Here is a 19984-nt window from a genome sequence, read left to right on the forward strand (position 1 = left end):
TGCTTGACGGGACCCTGAGAAGGCCGTCTCTGTGAGACCTGACTGGGCGCTGGGATTCCTGAGGCAGAAGGCGGTCTTGAAGGTAATCTGGCCCAATGTCATGTAGGGCTTTGTAGGTCATAACCAACACTTTGAATTGTGTCCAGAAACTAATCGGCAGCCATTGCAGTCTACGGAGTGATAGTGAAATATGGGTATGCCTTGGAAGGCCCATAACTGCTTGCTTGGCTGCATTTTGGACGATTTGAAGTTTCCGAACACTCTTCAAAGGTAGCCCCATGTAGAGGTCATTGCAGTAGTCGAACCTCGAGGTGATAAGGACATGAGTGACCGTGAGCAAAGACTCCCTGTCCAAATAGTGCCACAACTGGTGCACCAAGCGAATCTGGGCAAATGCCCCCCTCGCCACAGCTGAAAGATGGTGTTCTAAAGTGAGCTGTGGATCAAGGAGGACGTCCAAATTGCAGACCCTCTCTGAGGCAACAATATTAACTTCTTGATGGAGTCAATGAGCTGAAAAAAAATTGGATTCCTGTTCTAAATGCACACATCCATGTAAGAGCTACGGTTTCCCTCATTCTCCTCATGAGTAAGCATCATTGGCAAAACTTAGTCCTCATGTTTCAATTTCATTTGAACTTTGGGGCTCCTATTAAACAACAAATCTTTGGAAGTTATAAAAAAATAATTCCTTCTTGAATTGGAGCTTAACTAAAATCGCAGGAATGGATCCTTGGTATTTACTGTTTTACAGGGCTGGGGCCTGAATTATGATCATTTTGGTCACTGTTATCAACTGTAATACATAGTTTGGGCTGAGGGAAAATTTTAAAGAAAGCAATAAAGAATATTTGTGGTGGGAGTTGAATCATTTCCAGTTGGTTGCTGGACCAAAGCATCATTTTGCCAGGATTGTCAGTAACTGTTTCTTTGATCTGTAAGTCACGTTTATGCAATCAATAATGTTACTGAGCCACCTTGTGTTCTTGTGATTCCTTCACATGCCTTCTATCACTTCCAGAGCCTTTTCCAGTGATTTATTCCTTTATACGCATCCAAAATATCTAAACTCTAGTTCCATAATGCTACCAGTTACCTGCTTCACTTTATCTAGTTTTCAATTATTTGTTCTTCTAGGCCAAAACCTCTGCAGTTTTCTCCAGCATCTGAAAAAAACCTGAGAATTCCATGATCTCCAAGAAAGCTTTAATTTTGCTTCATTCGGCCTTCCTGATAGTTTTACAAAACTCTGATACAGCAGTGGTCTTGTCTTTAATAATCTCTGTCATTAGTATGATGTATCTGTTCTTTAACAATTTGTCTAGAATCGAGTTCTATTGTACTTTTCCCTCAGGCAGAACTTTATTTTATGGCTGCAGTCACTATCTTTGTGAAGGTTGTTACTACTGGAACTTGTTCCTGCCAATGTCATGGGTTAAAATTAGAATCTAGCTGCCGTGACATTTTGCTCTGTCGTAATTGACAGGAAGAGTTTAATGGCTTTAACAAAGCGACTAAGATTCATGACGGAATTCTTACTGTACAGAAATCTCTGGGTCACGGAAAACCATCTGTGGTTCCAAGTAAGTGGTTGATAAAATCCTTTAATTCACTCCTGGAGGGGGCAGTGAATTGACAAGGAGTTTGCAGCTAAAATTGGGAGTGTGCTTTACAAATGGCTGGTGGTTCCCGATTGCCATTATTTTGCCAAGTTGTTAGATAGGCATTGTTCAAAAGCTGCAAATGTCTGCATGCAAGACTAAGAATAGACTCTGGTGTTAATGGTGAATTAATGGTTTGTCCTTCCTATAGATGTTTCTCCTGGATGTCAATTAAAAATCCAGAAATTGAAGGCATTTTTCAATCTAATGTGGATTTCCTCTTTTTGGTCACGACACTTCTGGATGCCATGCCAAAAATTGAAAAGCAGGTGCTGAGTTTGAATGTGGAAGAGCTATGACTGAAACAACTGTTTGCGTTGGCTCATTTGTGGCTATTAAAGATCTGTGGGAAGTCAGAATCCAGAAAATTACCGAAGAGCTTCGGAAGCAAAAAGAAATCAGTCATAAGGCTGCGGGGAGGTAGGTACTCAGAATGAGGGATCCTTTGGACGAGAAGTATGAGAACATTTCAATTGGGATCTCCCTGTGAATTTTTGGGGAGTTCTCCAATAGTATGACGCTCCGAGTCCTCGGAGAGGGGCGGCATACAAATTAATAAATTATTATTATTATTAGTATGAAAAACGGAATAGGGGTAGTAAAAAAATGTAAATGTTCCAAAATACTGCCACTCTGTTCTGCAAGTAGTAATAGTAGTACATTCTAGTATTCTGCTAGTACAATCTCTCTATGTCAAGGCCAGCCAACCCCAACATGATATGCGACTCTGATATAAATGCAGTGCAGTATGATGATTTTGGAGCTTTTGGTTTCGGAGAACTGGTGATGCTAATCTGCTTCACTGGATAGCACAATTGTTGATTTTGCTGCGCGCAAGTAAATTCCAGACTCCAAATGTTTTTAAGCATGATGGAAGTTGCAGCAATAAGAATGCACCTTTAAAGCTTTACAACTTTTATTTCTAGACTGACAATTCTTTGGGAAGAGAGGGTCAGTTTGGCCAAGCTGAAAGGCAAAGTAGTGAATGAAGACGGAAGGGCTGTTTTAAGGATTGAGCAGGAAGAATGGCAGGTATTGGTTCAAAAGCTAAGATGATTTTTCACTCTTCACTTTGCTTCAGTATTTTGATTTATCACTTTAATGTTCAGCTGCTCCCCATTTCCCAGAGAACTACAAAAGCCATTTGTTTTGGATGAGGACTCTTGAAAACATGTCCAAAGAATTTCATTTTTACTAAGTATCAGGGGCAGTAATGGGCAGCCAATTTTTTTACTACCATGCTGTGGGTGTGACCAGGTGGGAGTAGCTTGAACTATCATTGTTCAAGCGAACTGTTAAGTCCTCGACTTAGAACTTTACCAGTGTCACTCACTGGGGTGACAATTTGCTTCGTGTTTCCGGCACTCTCCTTCCCGAGTCAGCTCCCCTGCCTCAGGCTGGGTAGCTAGGCGAACGGGTGCTCCCAGAAGCATAAATGCTGCCAGCGCCGCTTCTACCCACGCCTTCTGCTTGCACCTCAGGTGGGAGGTGGCCGCGTGAGGCTGGAGGGGAGCTGGGCAGGAGAGAGGGAAGTTCGTCCAAGGCCGAGGAGGAAAGAGGAAAAAAGCAAGGAGCGCAGATGCAGCAGCAGCAGCAGGGAAAAAAGGAGAGTTGAGCCGAGACCAGTAATCCAGGAAGTGACAGCCGCCGATCAGCCATGTGAAAGGCTGGATGGTGTGAGCATGTGTGTGCAAAGGCTCGTGGGCCCACTTGCAGAAGCATTGCGGGTGCTCAGGACTTCACTTATGCGGGAACTAGGGGACCACTCGTGCAAATGTCACAGGTGCTTCCGGCCCCAGTTGTCTGAGCACTCGAGGCCTAACTTCTGCAAGTGCTCAGGGCCTAACTTGCACTCCCCTCATTTGAGCAGTGGATGCTCACACATTCACATGCACCTGCCACTCCCACAAAATCATCCTCTTTTTCCTCCTGGGGAACTATGGTCTAACAACCATATGATTCACTTACCTGCTATGATTCACTTGTAAATGGTTGTAAAATTGGGTACAACTCTTTTAATAATCACCTCACTTAACAACAGGAATTCTAGTCCCAATTGTGGTCAAGTTGAGGACTGCCTATAATATTGATGTGGGGTACGTAGAGACTCTACCACTTTTTGTTTTCTCTCATTTAAATTTAGACTCTACCTTCTTGCTTACTGAAACTGAATTACCTGCAGGAATGGCAACTTCACAGAACAAATTTGATCAAAATCCCTCACTACATTGGTCGCTTTCAAAATCTCATTGTTCTAGATCTATCTCGAAATTCCATTGCAGAAATTCCTAGAGAGATTGGTGAGTGCCATGTCAACATGCAATTGCCTCTTCAGGTAGAGTTCTGAATTAGAGAGTTCCTTAAAATTATGGAAGTACTTCATTTTCAAAAGTCATGTTTTAGGAAACAATTTGAAAAATTCCTTCTAGATAAATAGCAGATGAAAGAAATTGAGAGCGCTATTCTGTTGTTTAACTTTGTTTTTTGGGTTCCTTCAAAATGTATATTGTGCTTTAGAGCATTAAGAGATATTTTCACACTATTCCAAAAAGTTTCCAGGATTATCTTATAAAATTAATGCAACTGTAAAACAGTGAGTCTTGAACCATTGTAAACATTATAAATTTATTTTGATATGTACTTTTTGTAACAGTCCACTTTCATCAGATATTGACAAGATAATGTCAGCATTCCAACTATCATCTAAGTTTAAATCAGAGTCCAAGGCAAATACTTCCTCAAAATTCCAAGTTATTCTTAGAACCATCTTGGCACCAGTTCTGATTTCCCCAGGATTTCTACTTTCAGGTTAAAATTAATTCTCCTCTCCCACACCCAGAAGTTCATTACATGGACCACTAATCTTCTGCCACCAGATCCACACATGCCCAACTTCTTCCAGCCTGGTGCTGACAAGAGATGACCTTGAAACTATAAAAGGAATTTATTTTGTCTACCTCTAACTCCTCATGCAACTGCCCTCCCCTCTTCCCATAGCAAGAAACATACCAAAAGAACATAGCATCACGCGGCAGGCCAAAACCTCCAAGCATTCTAGCTTCGGCCTGACATATTATTTATTAGCAATATCTATATTATTTATTAGCAATTAGCAATCATTATTCTCCTGGTGGTGCATATCAATGAGTCAAGAAAGGAGAACAAAAGACTGAATAAATGACACATAAACGTATATGATATCATATATATGACTGCTGCAATCATCAAACCTCAAAATAATATTAAAACAGAATTGTCTGAGTATTTTGTAATGTTAAGAAAATTGTAGTGAAAATATCTCCATAGGAGGATGTTCTGGAGTACGAGGGCTGCTAGCATAGGAGCTACTTTCTGGTCCATCTTTATCAAGCAGAATTTCCTGGGTTGGTTTTTTTTTAAACTTCCCTTGTCCTCAATTGACTTTCAGTTTTATCTTTCAAGAAGTGTGTTGTGTTGCGATGCTTTAAAGAGACATTGGGGTGAATTGATGGGTTTGTTCAGCATATGATAGGGATTTCTGGAATTCGGCAACCTGAAAGAAGCAGTTGCTTCTGTAACAAAGGATTATTTTCCCCCCTAAGTTTTTATTCTGTTCTAGACTCCTGATTTCTTCATAGTATCCTAAGTCAGGGGTCCCCAATCCAGGGGTGAGTTACTTCCTGGGTGGAGAAGAACGCAGTGAGGTAGCAAAAATTGAGCTCCACCCCAGAGCACCCAATTTGCACTGAAAGATGTAGAAAGAAAACGAATAATAATAATAATAATAATAATAATAATAATAATAATAATAATAATAATTATTATTATTATTATTATTGTTATTGTTATTATTATTATTATTATTATTATTATTTATTAGACTTGTATGCCGCCCCTCTTTCGAAGACTTGGGGCAGCTCACAATAGTAAAAGAACAATACAACACAAATCTAATAATTAAAAACTATGACTAAAACCCCACTATCATTAAAAAACAATCAATACAATACAGTCACAACCACACATACTTTTAATGGTCAGAAAGGGGAGATACATTAATTGCCCATGCCTAGCGATATAAGCCACGCCCACAGTGTGGTAGTAAAAATTTTGGTAGCCCTTCACTGGCTGCGGCCCACTAGCGAGCCATGGCCTATTTGTAACCAGGCTGTGTGAGTAGAAGTCTAGCACATGCACAACTCAACCTGTGTAAGCGGCAGGCCAGCAAACATGCATCAGTGGTGGGTTCTAAATTAGATCACCACCGGTTCGCATGTGCATTTGTATGTGTGCACGACATTTCAGTGCATGCGAAGTGTCCCGGGTAGGTGGGCGGAGCCTCCCGCCACCATCACTGGTTCTAAGAACCCATCCAAACTGGAAGCAGCCCACCATTGGCATGCACATGTAACTAACTTGCACAAGTTGAACAGTGCAGCACTGCATACCCGCTGGTCCACCACTCAAACAAGTTGAGCTGTGTCCTATACATGTGCCAGCCTGCCATTCGCACAGCCCGATTACCCCCATCCCCAGCCAGGATGCCAGGCCACAAAGCTTGGGGACCACTGTCCTAAATAACCTTCCTTATGTGTATTGAGACTACAGCTTGCAGAGTTTCTTATCTTATGGCCTGAGTTTGGAAATTCTGTGCTGTAACTGTTGATGCATTTGAAGGACAGCTGAATTACTTATTGTGGGTGCTGAGTTATTATATGAAATTTATAGACCCTTCCCATTTCATCAAGTTAAGAATGGCCTACATTAAAAAAAATCTTTTTAAAGATAAAAATTATGGAAGCCAAAAGAACAAAACCTAATTATACAAAACATCCAGTGGAAACAAGCCCCATCCGCAAATGGAGGAAGAACAGGTTTTTAAGACTTATTTAAGGAACACCAGAGTTGAGAAAATGTAAACTTCTGATGGGATAGGTTAGGTATCTGATGAAAATGTTGAGCTTCTGGTAAATTAGAGAGATTTTTGAATATTTGTACCTGGGCTGGGTCAATGATTATGTAATTAGGAAATGAAATTGGTTTCTAGTATAGGTTCTTTGGCAAGCTGACATTACTATGAGGGCCTGAAGTAATGTTAGACTTCTAAAATGAATCTTAAAAATCTGTCGCAGTTTTCTTTCAACACTAATATTCCTGATGTTTTTCCTTTCTCTAATTTTAATAGCTTGCTTTTTGCAGGTGAATATTAAACCAAGGCTTCGTTTAATCTGTCTTATCCAATAGGTCAGTTGTCAAATCTTCAGGAGTTGATCCTCAGTTATAATAAAATTAAGTTGGTTCCTAAAGAATTAGGCAACTGCGTTGGCTTAGAAAGATTGGAACTGGCAGTAAATAGAGACATCTGCGACCTTCCCCATCAGGTTAGGAAACACCAGTCTTCCTCTCTATGTTCATAATAACAAGATGTTGTTTAAATGTTTAAAATGACTTGTAATAAATTAATAGGGACCAGCTAATGAACATTCTTTTCTTTTTGTTCTCCTATATGAATATACTAGTTTGCCTCATCAGACATGCAATATATATCACTGACATGGAGGCATCAAATGGTGATTTTTCTTCCCTGTAACTTACAGCAGCTGCATGTATAGCCACACAATGAGAGATGTCAGTGTGGATAAATGACATCACCCTACGAGCCAGAACGCTAAATTGCACTCGCCGCTGCGGCTCATAGGTTCTTGCGGGGCCAGTGCAATTTTGCTGCTGCACCTGTGGAGGCAGCAAAATCGCGCACGGAGCTGCAGGTGCACTCGTGTTTCGGTGAGGTTTCTTTTGCTTCTGCGCATGCTGAAACATGGGTGCACCTGCAGCTCCGTGCGCGATTTTGCTGCCTCCACAGGTGCACCAGCAAAATCGCGCTGGCCCCGCAAGAACTTACGAGCCGTGGTGGTGAGTGCAATTTAGCGTTCCAGCTTGTAGCCCACCACTGACATCACCTGTGTGTTCAAATCAAGAGTCTTGCTGAAGTTTCATATAAATAAATTGAATGGCTCCCACCTTGCTGGTGTTTTGAATCTCTTCACCCAGGACCTTGGTTGAGCGTGATTAAAAAGCTTATTTCTTCCTTGTTGGCTTCCCTCTCAACCCCTGAGCAATGCATGATAGATATTTTGCCAGAAGACTGAATTTCCCACTGTTCCATTATACCTATCATTTGATGAAATGTGCTTTATCAACACGGATCATTGCTAAGATTCTTTATTTATTTTTTTAGCTGAGCAACTTGACGAAGCTTTCTCACCTAGACCTGAGCATGAACCGTTTTACTACTTTCCCACTAGTTATCCTAGATATGCCTAACTTGGAATGGCTAGATATGGCGAGCAACCGGCTGAAAGAAATCCCTGGCAATATTGACAAGTAAATGCAATGATTCATGTCATTATGATTTAATTATCAAAGATCTTGTAGTTTTAATTTCATACGCAAAAACAAAAGATTAGGGTTGTTACTTACCTAATGAAACAAATACAATAGAATTAAGGCAAGCAGTTGAATTATATGTATCCTGTAACAGTCATAAGATATAAAGGCTTTTAAAAACTATAGTCTAAAAATCTAAGTGGAATGTATACTATTTGGATCCCATTCTTTTAATTGATTTCAAATAAACTCAAAAATTATAATGGAAATTGTCTGAGTCGAATAATTTCCATAGCACTTTAGTTTATGTCATAGCATCCCCCCCACAAATATATATATATATATCAGGTATATATATATATCAGGTAAATATTTGTTTCGCAGATGGGGAAAGTTAGGTTGAAAAATATAATGGTTACCAATTAGTGCAAATAGCTAGTGCTCAATTTAAAATCGGCCATTCTAGGTTCAGATTTTATATTTAATGCATTTAAAATTTTAATAGCATTTGTTTGCTGTTGAAATTACAGAAAATGCATTTAGAGAAGGATAAACATAATAAACAACAATTATTTTGCTGAAGACTGCTGTTCATATTTTTTCCCATGGAAATCTGCAGTATTTATCAGATTATTAATATTTTTTACTGATTTGGAGTACTATCAACTCCACCCAACATAATTAGCAAGCAGAACAGTATGATTCTCTAGCAGGGAGTAGGACTTTTAAGATTCCAAATTGCTTAAGGTTATCCCATTTTACTTTTGCACTCCAGGTTTACTGCCAAAATGAGAAATCTCTACAGTAAGACTAACTAATAAATATAATCTTCAGTTGTTTTTCGGACTAATTAATAGGTCTCTTTGACTTTACAGAGCAGAAAACCTACATACTTTGTGGCTCCAAAGGAATGAAATAACCTGTTTGCCTGAATCCATTTCTAATCTTAAGAATATGACTACTCTTGTTCTCACCAGCAATAAACTGCAAGATATTTCTGTTTGTCTGAAGGACATGCTAAACTTAAGGTAAGGGGGAGGGGGACGACCTTCTTCCCTGCAGTTGGAAAATTAAGTGCTCTAAATAAATATAATCAGCTTTGTTGCCCTGTGGCTGATATTTTTAGTCTTCTTTTCAAAACAGTACGGTCAGATCTGTCCCTCAAAACAGTAACTGTGCCATGCTGAATGCATCATTAACCTCACCACTATTCTCTCCATAATATCTGAGAATGGACATACTGACGGCCTCTCTAGCCGATAACAGAGCTCTGGATTGATCTGGAGCTGTTATCAGCTGCAGAGGCCTTCAGGAATACCTTGCCAGCTGCAGAAGAAATGGGCCACTATTTGGGAGGCCTGACTACAACTGTCCAAAGCGCCAAAGAAGTTCTTCAAGACCTCTGAAAGCAAAAAGGAGGCCGAGGGTGAACACACAAGTGAACTTCTGATTGGCCTGTTTTTTTCCCATGGAGAGAGTGAAAACGGTTGAAAAGGCCAAAAATTAGCTGGCCAGCTTGCTTCCACTGACATAGAGCAAACGCCTTGCGTGCCATCAGATATTGATCCGCATGCCGTAGGTCCGCTATCACTGCCCTATACCAAACTGGTGATTCTAATTTCATATGGTAGGGAATTTTAGTTAACATGAAAATAATGATTGTGACTGAGTCACGTTTCCTCCTCAGTTATAACCATGAAATCAGATGATTTTGCTTAGCGTATTTAGTTTACAATGTGACCTGAATTTGATATATTGTGGTCATCTTTAATTTTTGTTAAAACAATCTGTGATAATCTGGAGTCTACACCACTACCATAAATTTTTTATTGAATTTTTAATTTAAAATGAGAGTTTATTTTAAAAAATCCAGTGAGGTTTAAAAGTCAACATGGATAACCCAATTCAGGTTTTCATATTTCTCTGTGGAGTGAGAAGGGGGGAATTACTTGAATACAGAGCTAAAAACTAAACCATTATTCAGTATTCCATGTGAAATGAGACTTAGATTCCGAAGAACATGATATATTAACACTGCCTTCAAGTTTCCAGTTTAAGGAATACCAGTTCATTAACTCCATTGTATCATATATAATAGATTTGTCAACTTCAGAGATAACCCATTAAAGCTGCAAGTTACACTTCCTCCTTGTGAGAATCCCGAAGAAGAGGAAGAACAGGAACTCTATGGAATTCAGTTCATGCATTTATATATTCAGAAGTTACTCAATGGTGAAGGTACCGTTTACTTATGGTTAAAAATAGACTCAGTGAAGTGTGTGTCCTATTTTTCAAGAGCGGAGTTTGCACATACCATTAAACCAGCTTTTAATGATGGTTTGTTAGACAAGCAATAGTAGCCTTGAAGGTGGGAAGGATGAAGTTAAAATAGATACGTTCATAGTAAACAATAACAACCAAACATTACAAAGTTTGAATCAGATAAATGTGCCCTACAATATATTAAAGAATTGTTGAAGGAAAAAATTGTGATAATAGAATTTCCTTGACATTGTGGCATTTTAGTGTTTAAAAGCTGAGATCCAAATAATAAATGTACCCAATCCTACCTTGAACATTAAATAATTCTGATCCATGAAGCAGGGCCCTGATACTGCTCGCTTTAGCACTAAAATGCATGATTTTGATATTATATGAAACATTCTGCAATGGTCCCATGAATAGATCTTTGAAATATCCTGGTTTAATGAGAAAACAGAACTCTTTCGAGTATTTTTTGGAGTATAAGACACACCCTTAAAATTTGGGTGTGTCTTATACTCTAAATGTATTTTTTTCAAAGTTTTTTTTCCAGTCCTAATGAGGTGCTAACCATCTTCCCAGCTCTTCCTGGCTTGCAGTCTTTTTCATTACTAATTACTCCGAAAAATGTTTTTTCCATGCCCTAAGTCTTTGCAGGCTTTTTTTCATTGCTATTCGCTCCAAATAAGGCTTTTAAAGCCCTAACCAGGGTATAAAATAATTTGCTCAAGTTGACCAGACTAAGGATGCTAGTCAGATGAATATCTGGTAGGCAGATTTCCCCCCTATTTTCCTCCTCTAAAATTAAGGTGCATGTTAAAATCCGGTGCGTCTTATACTCTGAAAAATATGATAATCCTTTCCAGTTGTGCTATAAAACTAGAGAAAAACCGCTCTTTAAGAGAATGCAGGGTGGACACTGCTAAAAGAACACAGGAGAAGAGAGGAAATTCTACTTCCTCGTGCATAAGCTCTAAGTACTGTGAAAAATATGATGGCCCACAGCGGGTTCATAGGTCAATTTAGATAGATACCTTAATCTTTTGTAAAATTCTAGATTAAAATACTTTTGAAAACCTTGTATAAACGAACTAGGGGAAAAAACTTTTTAAAAGTTGGTATATTTCTGAAAAAATGTACATTTGTTTGCAAACATTACATTTTTCTTTCAGAAAATATGGAAAGTGATATTCCTGCTGATACCACTGACTGAAGACCAAAAGTAACACCAAGCTAATAGGGTATTACAATTTTTTTGAGCATATAAAAACTGAAATGCAGATCTGTTTTAACAAATACTTGGAGCTGTCTTCTTATTAGTACCTTTTTTCTGATTTAAAGTACGCTATAAACCAGGAGTGTCAAACTCAATTTCATTGAAGGCTGCATCAGGGCTATGGTTGATCTTGGGAGACCGAGTGGGCAGGGCTGACTGGGTGGTTGTGGCCGACTGGGTAAATGTGGCTAGCCTGATGCCACCTAACTGGGTAGGCATAGCCAGCTTGATCATCAATCCCCAAACTGCTGGCATGTTTCCACTTCACACTGGGTCTACCGGACCGAAGCCTTACTGGCCCAATGTTTCCTCTTTGCACTGGGTAGACTGGGCTGAAGCAATGCAGGCTGCCCCCTTACATTTACCAGGACAGCCCACATGCTAGATTGACCACATCACGGGCCACCTCTGGCTCCTGGGCATTGTGTTTGACACCCCTGCTATAAACTATCCCTAGTTTGTTAAACACAATCCTGGATGTTGGAAACTTGCAAAAATCCTGGAAGCAGTGAAACTCCTGAAAGACCTCTTGAAGCTTTTAAGTACTTATGGAAGATAATGAAGACTGAGAAGGAACAGCTGTCAGAAGAACATTTTCTAATGACACACTTGAGTCTGTATAGCGCTGCAACACAGCTTCATACCCTCTCTGCTGTAAGTACTCAATCCGACCATGATCAATCAAGAGTTTGCAAAGGTGTCCTATCTGTTTTCGTTCATCAGTGGTCAGCACCCTAGAACAAAAAAAAAAGGGGGGGGGGTTAAGAAACTAAAGTGACTAACTTATGGATACTTTATTTCAAGCAATTCATTTCAAACTTGGTTCCCCCCCCCTCCAATTTAAATCAAGGACTTGTTGATTAGTACACTACTAATCTATTGTAACATAAATGTTAATTGAATAAATACTAGTTCAGTTTTAGACTTTCTAACTGCATAAGTGACAAAATATATTTTGGCAGTAAAAATATTTAAGACAAGATTTCCCCCCCTGAGACCTATTGTTGTTAAGAGTATAAGGAGGATCACCTGGACAATAGGGGCAAAAACATTTTTCAAGTTCAGAACAATTGAGATAATATTTGGAAGTAGCTCAAGCAGATGCTACCCTAATTCACTGGAGTATCAGGAGGAGGTACAGTATAATCAGACTTCCAAGATTGTATTATTATAGGAAATCTCAATAAAAAATAGTTTTAGTCTTTCTAAATTGTGGACTTAATTTCCCAGTCTGGTGTATGTAGTGGGGCTGACAACTTTACTAAAAGTGACACATACCCTTGAAGACTATCCAAATTGCTGTCAGTATTTATATTATCCTGATCATGTTCATCTACGTTTCTTTGTCCTTTATTTTGTCTGCCACTTGTGCTGGTCTCTGTTCTTCTTTCTCTCATGCCACAGGTAGCCCAGCTGGTCATTCTTTTGAAAAAATTAAATTCTATGGGGCCAAGTCCTACTCTTGTAAAGAAATCTTGGCCAACGTAATGCCTCCACTCACATCTGTGATGGCAACAAAGTGCAATAACAATTCCAGCTATAGGATTCCAGTTTTCAGCTGCACACTTGATATGTATTTGTCCAGGAGAATCAGTTTTGAGGCGTTTAGTGACTGGGCCTTCCTTTTCTTCAGCAAATGAATTCACATAGGTGTCAACTAAGCATCTCAGAGCTAGATCTGTGAATAAAGATGATGATGATTATCATTATTATTATTTATTAGACTTGTATGCTGCCCCTCTCCGAGGACCCGGAGCGGCTCACAACAATATTATATTTAATTGCTACATACAGCATCAGCACACACACACACACACACATTAATATAACACTGAAAGTTATATATAACTTATAACTGGACCATATTATCAAGGAGGTTTTTTTACTTTTGCTACAATGTATTATGAAGCGTTTGTATTATGAAGCGTTCTTTAGTATTACAGTTTAAATAAGCATGTTTATTGACTTCAATAAGCCTAGAACAAACATCAACGGTAATCAATGTATGTTAGCAAGCATGTGTATATGAATAAAAGTTGTTGACAAGCTTTCTTCATTATCTTTTAAATGATTCTATTATACTGTTGTCAATATATGAGCAAGCTATATAATTTTACCTGTTGCAGCACCACACAAATGCTTTCCAATTCCTATTAGACATAGGTTCTCTTCCACAAGAAGAGGAACTTTACCTGTAAAATAAATTCCAAACATAATGACATTCTGCTATCATGTTTGTGAACAATAGACTTCATCCTTTCTCAACTTAATAACTCTCGTGATTACTGAACATTATCCCTTTTAGTGCTGATGGGACATATGAGTCAAAACATTAAAATAAGGCATGCTGATACATTAATATGTAATAAACTACCAAAGGAAGATACAGATTTAATTTAAAGGTTAACTACAGGATAATATTAATACTAATATGGATTTGTTTTGATCGGCTTGCTGTAATAAGTCGCAGAAGGGAAACAGTATTAAATGTATATTAATCTAATCTCTCCCTCTCTCTCTCACTCTGTGTGTGTGTGTGTGTGTATTCAGCATTCTGGTTTCCACATGCTTTTCTAACAGAATACAGAAAGCCCATACAATAACAGTAATGCAGTTATTATATCCTTAAGTAGAAGGGGTTTAAGAGGGAAAAAAACATGACAGCAATGGTCAAGAATAGGGAGGGAGCAAAACAGCACTTAGAAGATTGGAGGAGCGGGGTGGGTGGGTGGGTGGAGAGGGCCATTCTAGGACATCACTAGTGGTAGGTAGGAACAGAGAGAAGAAAATGCAGGAAAAATGAGAGGGCAGGCGGGGCTATTGAGATACCATAATGCTTTTATTTTTAACATTATCCAACAGGCCTTATATTTAAACAAGAAGAATCTTGGCAATCGAAGCCAACTCTGTAGCAACTGTATTTCTATCATAACTACAGTGAACACTACCTGCATTATTTAAAAAAAAACAACAACCACCATGATCATTTGCACTGTTTTTCAGAGAGTTCATAGACCTTTAAGCAACTTACTTAAACATAAATGCTGGATATCAACTTGAAGCCTCTCAAAGTAACGTTTTCTATGTTTGCCATCCACCTGCAATTTCATAACTACAAATTATTATGACATATTGGGTGTATACAGATTGCATTTTACAACCCAACAAAAATGTTTAGCGCTGGAAAGATTCCAAATCCAATAATTTAAAACCTTTTTTAAACTTTTTTTTTGGGAGATACAGCAGTATAAAATGTTAATTTTAATTATAGCAATAATTGCCTTACCTTGAACCTGGTAGATGCCCTTTCAACAAGAAGAAAATGAACATCTTGGGCATCCTGTAAAGCTATATCCAACCAGTGGGACAGTTTTCCCCGTCCGGCTCCAAATTCCACAAAACAGTTCCCTGGTCCAAGCAAATGCAATCTTTTCATGTTACCTAATATAGAAGCCTACAGACATGAAGTTTATCTATGAACCAGCAAAGATATTCATTGAACTATTTGAATTAAGCATTCATGAATCCTAAAATCAGCAACAGATATTTGTAATGCTATTGTATAAATTCATTCAGTATGCATGGGCTTTGTGATTTAGTCCTACACTATACAATAGGCCATTTCTTTGAATGGCCTATTACTCTAAATCATAATATTATTATTCTCAAATGATTTAGAAAACTAATTATTTCATGCTGACATTTATTTTTAATATTCACTACAAAAATCAATTTCTTTATGCAAAGCCTAGAACAAAAAAACCCTCACAACCCTGAATAACTTTACAGTATACATATAAAAATCAAATTCATTTAGACAGATTTCTACAAAGCGTGGGACAAATGGTACCATTGGTTAAAAAAAAGAAATTACTTAAAAATTATACATCAAGAAAAATGTCCAACTAAAACAACGTTTAAAACCAGTAAACAACGACATGAATCATAATACCAAATTGAAACGATAAAATGTAAACATCGATCGACACAAATTTTGAACTACAAAGAAACTGAATGAACAAACTCATAAATCACTGATAAATGATGGCACTAGCAACTACGTCAAATACATATGGATAAAACGTCAGGAAAATCTATACCACCTATACTGTATACTTAAACCACAGGCCGCAAAACATAGAAGCCCCAGCTCCAACGCTGCCCCCCCTCTTCTTACTACTCTTTTCTTGCTCTATTTTTCTATTCGTCCTCCTCTTGTATTTCTTTCCCTTCTTTCTAAATCCCTTTCCCTTTCTTTCCCTCTTTCCCCAATCACGTATGCTATATAAGTAAACTATAATTGCTAGAATATACATTATATATATTCCCTTTACTTTTCTGTACCCTGTTTTTAATGTATATAACCAATAAACATATTTTTTTTTTAAAAAAAACAAATTCATCAATATTCTTATGAAATTTTAGGGAAATCTAAAGAGTTGTGGATTAAACTGAGATTAAAGATCATGTATAAAATTAGTGTTTTAAAAGGAACAATGTTGTTCGCCCACTAGGAAACAATTTATTTGGAACAAGAAATTGTCCTAAATGTATTATTTTTTGCAAGACTAATACCTGTTGCTTCAAATGTTTAAAAGCTGCATCACCATTTTGGGGATCATTTAGGGCTTCTTCTAAGGCTTGATGAGAAAGAATTTGGTCCTTAAGTTCATAATTTATAGCTGAGAATAGAATGTAGAATTTCATGTTTGAGTTTGAATTGAATTGACAATGTACATTTTCTGTAGTTGCTATTGTATGAGAAAACTAATAACCAATATTTTAAATATAAACAACTTTACAAAATAATGTTTACAATGTAAATAACTTTACGATGTAATTCTCATACATATCAAAAATCATAAAATTACAAATGTTATTTCAAATTATTTCATCATTTACACTGATATAAATACTTACCATTACTTGCTTTTTTAAGCTTCCTAATTAAGTTCTCTAGTTCTTGTTTAGAAAGTACAGAAATTGGTGCCTGCTGAAATGGACAGAATATTTCTTACTTTGTTTGTAGTAACCCGTCAATACAAAGCAAAAATAAGATTAAAAAAAGATTAATACATCTGTTTTGATCTAAACAATATCCAAGACATTGGGACTAGAAAATATATTTAGATGAAGGGCCAGAAACAAATAAAAGTAATAAATATTTAGATTTTTAAAAAAGCAAAGTTTCTCTCTTGTAGCAGTTCAAAATATATTTAAGACATTTATTCACCTGTTCTTCAGGCAGTTCTGTTTCATTTTTCAGTCCTGCATTAATATCTTTAGCAAAGTAGACCTTAAGTGAAATATGTAAAAATGTTAGATTAATTAGCTCTCTTTTCCAGTATTTACACAAATTAACTTTTAAACATTTTTTTTAAAATCACTCTGAAGTTTGATTGTACCTACAGCACGAAACAATAATAATTATGATATTTAGTAATATTTAAACAAGTCTAACAGATAGGTGAACCAAGGACTTTTTTTCTGTTAGCACAGTAAGTCATATAATAAACTTATGAATGCAATTTTCATTTCATATAAGTTTTGACTGCACAAAATGTTGTCAAAAATATTTTCTACTTTATTTCTTGTTTTATTCTTCAACTACAGTGTTCCCTCGAATTTCGCGGGGGATGCGTTCCGAGACTGCCCGCGAAAGTCGAATTTCCGCGAAGTAGAGATGCGGAAGTAAATACACTATTTTTGGCTATGAACAGTATCACAAGCCTTCCCTTAACACTTTAAACCCCTAAATTGCAATTTCCCATTCCCTTAGCAACCATTTAGATTATTACTCACCCATGTTTATTTATTAAAGTTTATTAAAAAAAATATTTATTAAAGGCAGATGAAAGTTTGGTGATGACATATGACATCATCGGGCGGGGAAAAACGTGGTATAGGGAAAAAACCCACAAAGTATTTTTTAATTAATATTTTTGAAAAACCGTGGTATAGACTTTGCGAAGTTTGAACCCGCGAAAATCGAGGGAGCACTGTACGTCCTTGTAAAATCTTAGTAAGGTACAGTTACCGCTACCTGCCCTTATACTTTGAGATTCTTGGCTTTAAGGCAGCCCACCAAAAACAATTTTTGCTCTGCTATAATATCCAAGACCCATTTATGTTGCACACAGATTCCCAGTGCTTCCAGATCAGGTTTCCATTATGTAATTATCTGGAATTCACTGAATTCTATAAAGGAAGGATTCAGATAAACTGTTTTCTATTTGCAACCTTCTCATGTTTCTTCACAAACTTTCCAGTCTTCCTTATCTCTGAAAATCAGTTAAGTATGAGAAAGTAGAATAGTAATTCAATAAAGCACAAACTCTACAATATTTTTATTGGTTTTTTGTGATGCTTCCATTTGGAATTATCCTTACTTTCATCAGGATATTAATGAAAAGAAGCATCACTGCACGAGACAGTTCTTCTAGTATACCCCTAGAAAGTTCCCCTTAATTTTACTTCAAGCTGTTTCAATGACACTTACAGGCTTTGGCTTCTCTCTTGAATTACACTTTTTCAAATGTTTTTGTAGCTGATCTTCATATACTGTGCTAAAATTAAAAATAAACAAACTAGCAATGCTATTCATTGTTCTTTTAAAAAAAAATCACACAAACTGCTCTTGCTTACTGTTTTGGATCCAAAGGACAAGGGATTCTTTTCCGTTTATGTTCTTCCTAGTTGAAAAAAAAACCAATTTACTAAGACTTATAATCATATCTTCTTCAGGTAACATCCGATCCCTCCAAAATAAAAGCTAGTCCCAACTAACATAAATGTAACATAATGGAATAGAAAAATATAATGGAATTATTGTAATCAACAATATGTTGCCTCAAAAGATGCCTTGTATCCAAGGGTGGTATAAAAAGCACTGAAAAAAGTGACTTATGACCATTTTTCATACTTATGTCCGTTGCAGCATCTCCATGGTCAATTGATTCTGCGAATCCAATGTATCTGAATACATTGATTCGGATGATTGATAAATAATTCATATTTTTATGATAATGTCCCTAGGTCACATGATCATCTTTTGCAACCTTCTGACCAGCAAAGCCAATCGGGAAGCCCGATTCACTTAACAACCCATATACTAATTTTACGACTGAGCGATTCACTTTTAAAGTGGTTCTCAATTTTCTAATGCCGAGACCCCTTAATACAGTTCCTCGGGTTGTGGTGACCCCCAACCATAAGTCTAGTGCCAATTCTCCCAACGGCGCTTTAAGCTGATTGGCAGGAAGGTCAGAGGGACACACCCACTGTAAACACCTGATTGATCAGATTGTAAAAATATGTTTCAAGGCACCAGAATAGAAGTTTTAGTTCCTAACATTTGTCTTTTCCCATGGTTTTAGGCGACTCATGTGAAATGGTTGTTCAACCCCCAAAGGAGTCCCAATCCCCACTGAACCACTGAAAAATTCAGCAAGAAAAGTTTTAAAATAGAGCCAAGAATCCCTTAACAATTTTTCTTGCACAGCAACCTAAATTTGGGGCTCAATTGTAATTGCAATTCGAGGGCTACCTATAATGACATTCATAATCAAGATAGTTTCTGACACTGGATTACACTAGAATGGGAAATACGAGGTGAAACGGGATGAACCAGAAAATCAAATATACTGCTCAAAAAAATAAAGGGAACACTTAAACAACACAATATAACTCCAAGTAAATCAAACTTCTGTGAAATCAAACTGCCCACTTAGGAAGCAACACTGATTGACAATCAATTTCACATGTTGTCAGCACATTCAACTTTGTACAGAACAAAGTATTCAATGAGAATATCTCATTCATTCATATTTAGGATATATTTTTTTGAGTGTTCTCTTTATTTTTTTTGTACCAGTGTATTTTTTCGCAAAGCGTGTGTGCACACTTGTGTGCATGCTTGTTTCTCTCTCTCTCTCTCTCTCGGGGTGTGTTCATTCTTCATATATGAAAGGTTGGCGACAAAGGTTGGCGACCTGATCAGGGTGCGTTTCCTCCCTCCCTCTGCCTGTGTCAGAAAAATATATTGTATACTGGAAGCTCCTTGAATCCAAACCCAGCGGAACCTTATTTTACAAACGAAACGGCTCGTTCAGTCCAGCCCAGTGGGCTTGCCTAGCTCTCCCCCCTACTACTACCTCTTCAGCGCTGTGCTCGCCACAGAAGCGCCTGCCCAGGCCCGGGACCATCTTGCAAAAGCGCTTCTTCCTCTCCACGAAATAGGCGCATCGCCCCGGCTGAGGAAGAGACGCCACCTCAACGGCAGGCACCGCCATCTTGTCTACAAGTGTCACTGTCGTGGCTCCTCCCCCTTTCTCCTCCTCCTCCCCTCCCACTCACCCCTATCCCGCCCCGCCTCCCACCGGGCGGCGCTTTGCTAGCTCCTTCCCCGCCCTTCCTGCTC

At 37.9% G+C, this 19984-nt stretch overlaps 2 protein-coding genes across 9 annotated transcripts; one reads left to right on the forward strand and one right to left on the reverse strand.

Annotated features, from left to right (window-relative positions):
* The first annotated feature begins 292 nt into the window (after positions 1-292).
* Positions 293-13613, forward strand: LRRC39 (leucine rich repeat containing 39). 2 transcript variants are annotated; one of them, XR_011558617.1, is made up of 9 exons: positions 1868-2081; positions 2588-2693; positions 3805-3961; positions 6885-7021; positions 7879-8024; positions 8903-9055; positions 10126-10265; positions 11462-12219; positions 12970-13613. XR_011558617.1 is itself a non-coding variant. In XM_070746472.1 (8 exons), exons 1-8 carry the CDS (start codon positions 1957-1959, stop codon positions 11500-11502), a joined length of 1005 nt encoding a protein of 334 aa, XP_070602573.1. In that variant the 5' UTR covers positions 293-1956; the 3' UTR covers positions 11503-13613. The 2 variants fall into 2 exon arrangements, 1 of the variants encoding a protein (XP_070602573.1); XM_070746472.1 differs by having other exon boundaries at positions 293-2081; positions 11462-13613.
* TRMT13 (tRNA methyltransferase 13 homolog) lies at positions 11395-19933 on the reverse strand. Of its 7 annotated transcripts, none has more exons than XM_070746465.1 (11): positions 19716-19933; positions 18211-18257; positions 18065-18131; positions 16799-16861; positions 16486-16558; positions 16141-16247; positions 14852-15019; positions 14597-14663; positions 13683-13757; positions 12844-13243; positions 11395-12299 (listed from the first exon to the last, which is right to left on the reverse strand). In XM_070746465.1, exons 1-11 carry the CDS (start codon positions 19854-19856, stop codon positions 12104-12106), a joined length of 1404 nt encoding a protein of 467 aa, XP_070602566.1. In that variant the 5' UTR covers positions 19857-19933; the 3' UTR covers positions 11395-12103. The 7 variants fall into 7 exon arrangements, with proteins under 7 accessions (XP_070602566.1, XP_070602571.1, XP_070602567.1 ...); XM_070746470.1 differs by having other exon boundaries at positions 13067-13243; positions 19719-19908; XM_070746466.1 differs by having other exon boundaries at positions 19719-19893.
* Between the last annotated feature and the right edge of the window lie 51 nt (positions 19934-19984).

The sequence above is a fragment of the Erythrolamprus reginae genome, chromosome 3 (assembly GCF_031021105.1).
Source record: "Erythrolamprus reginae isolate rEryReg1 chromosome 3, rEryReg1.hap1, whole genome shotgun sequence".
In the NCBI taxonomy this organism is placed as follows: domain Eukaryota; kingdom Metazoa; phylum Chordata; class Lepidosauria; order Squamata; family Dipsadidae; genus Erythrolamprus; species Erythrolamprus reginae.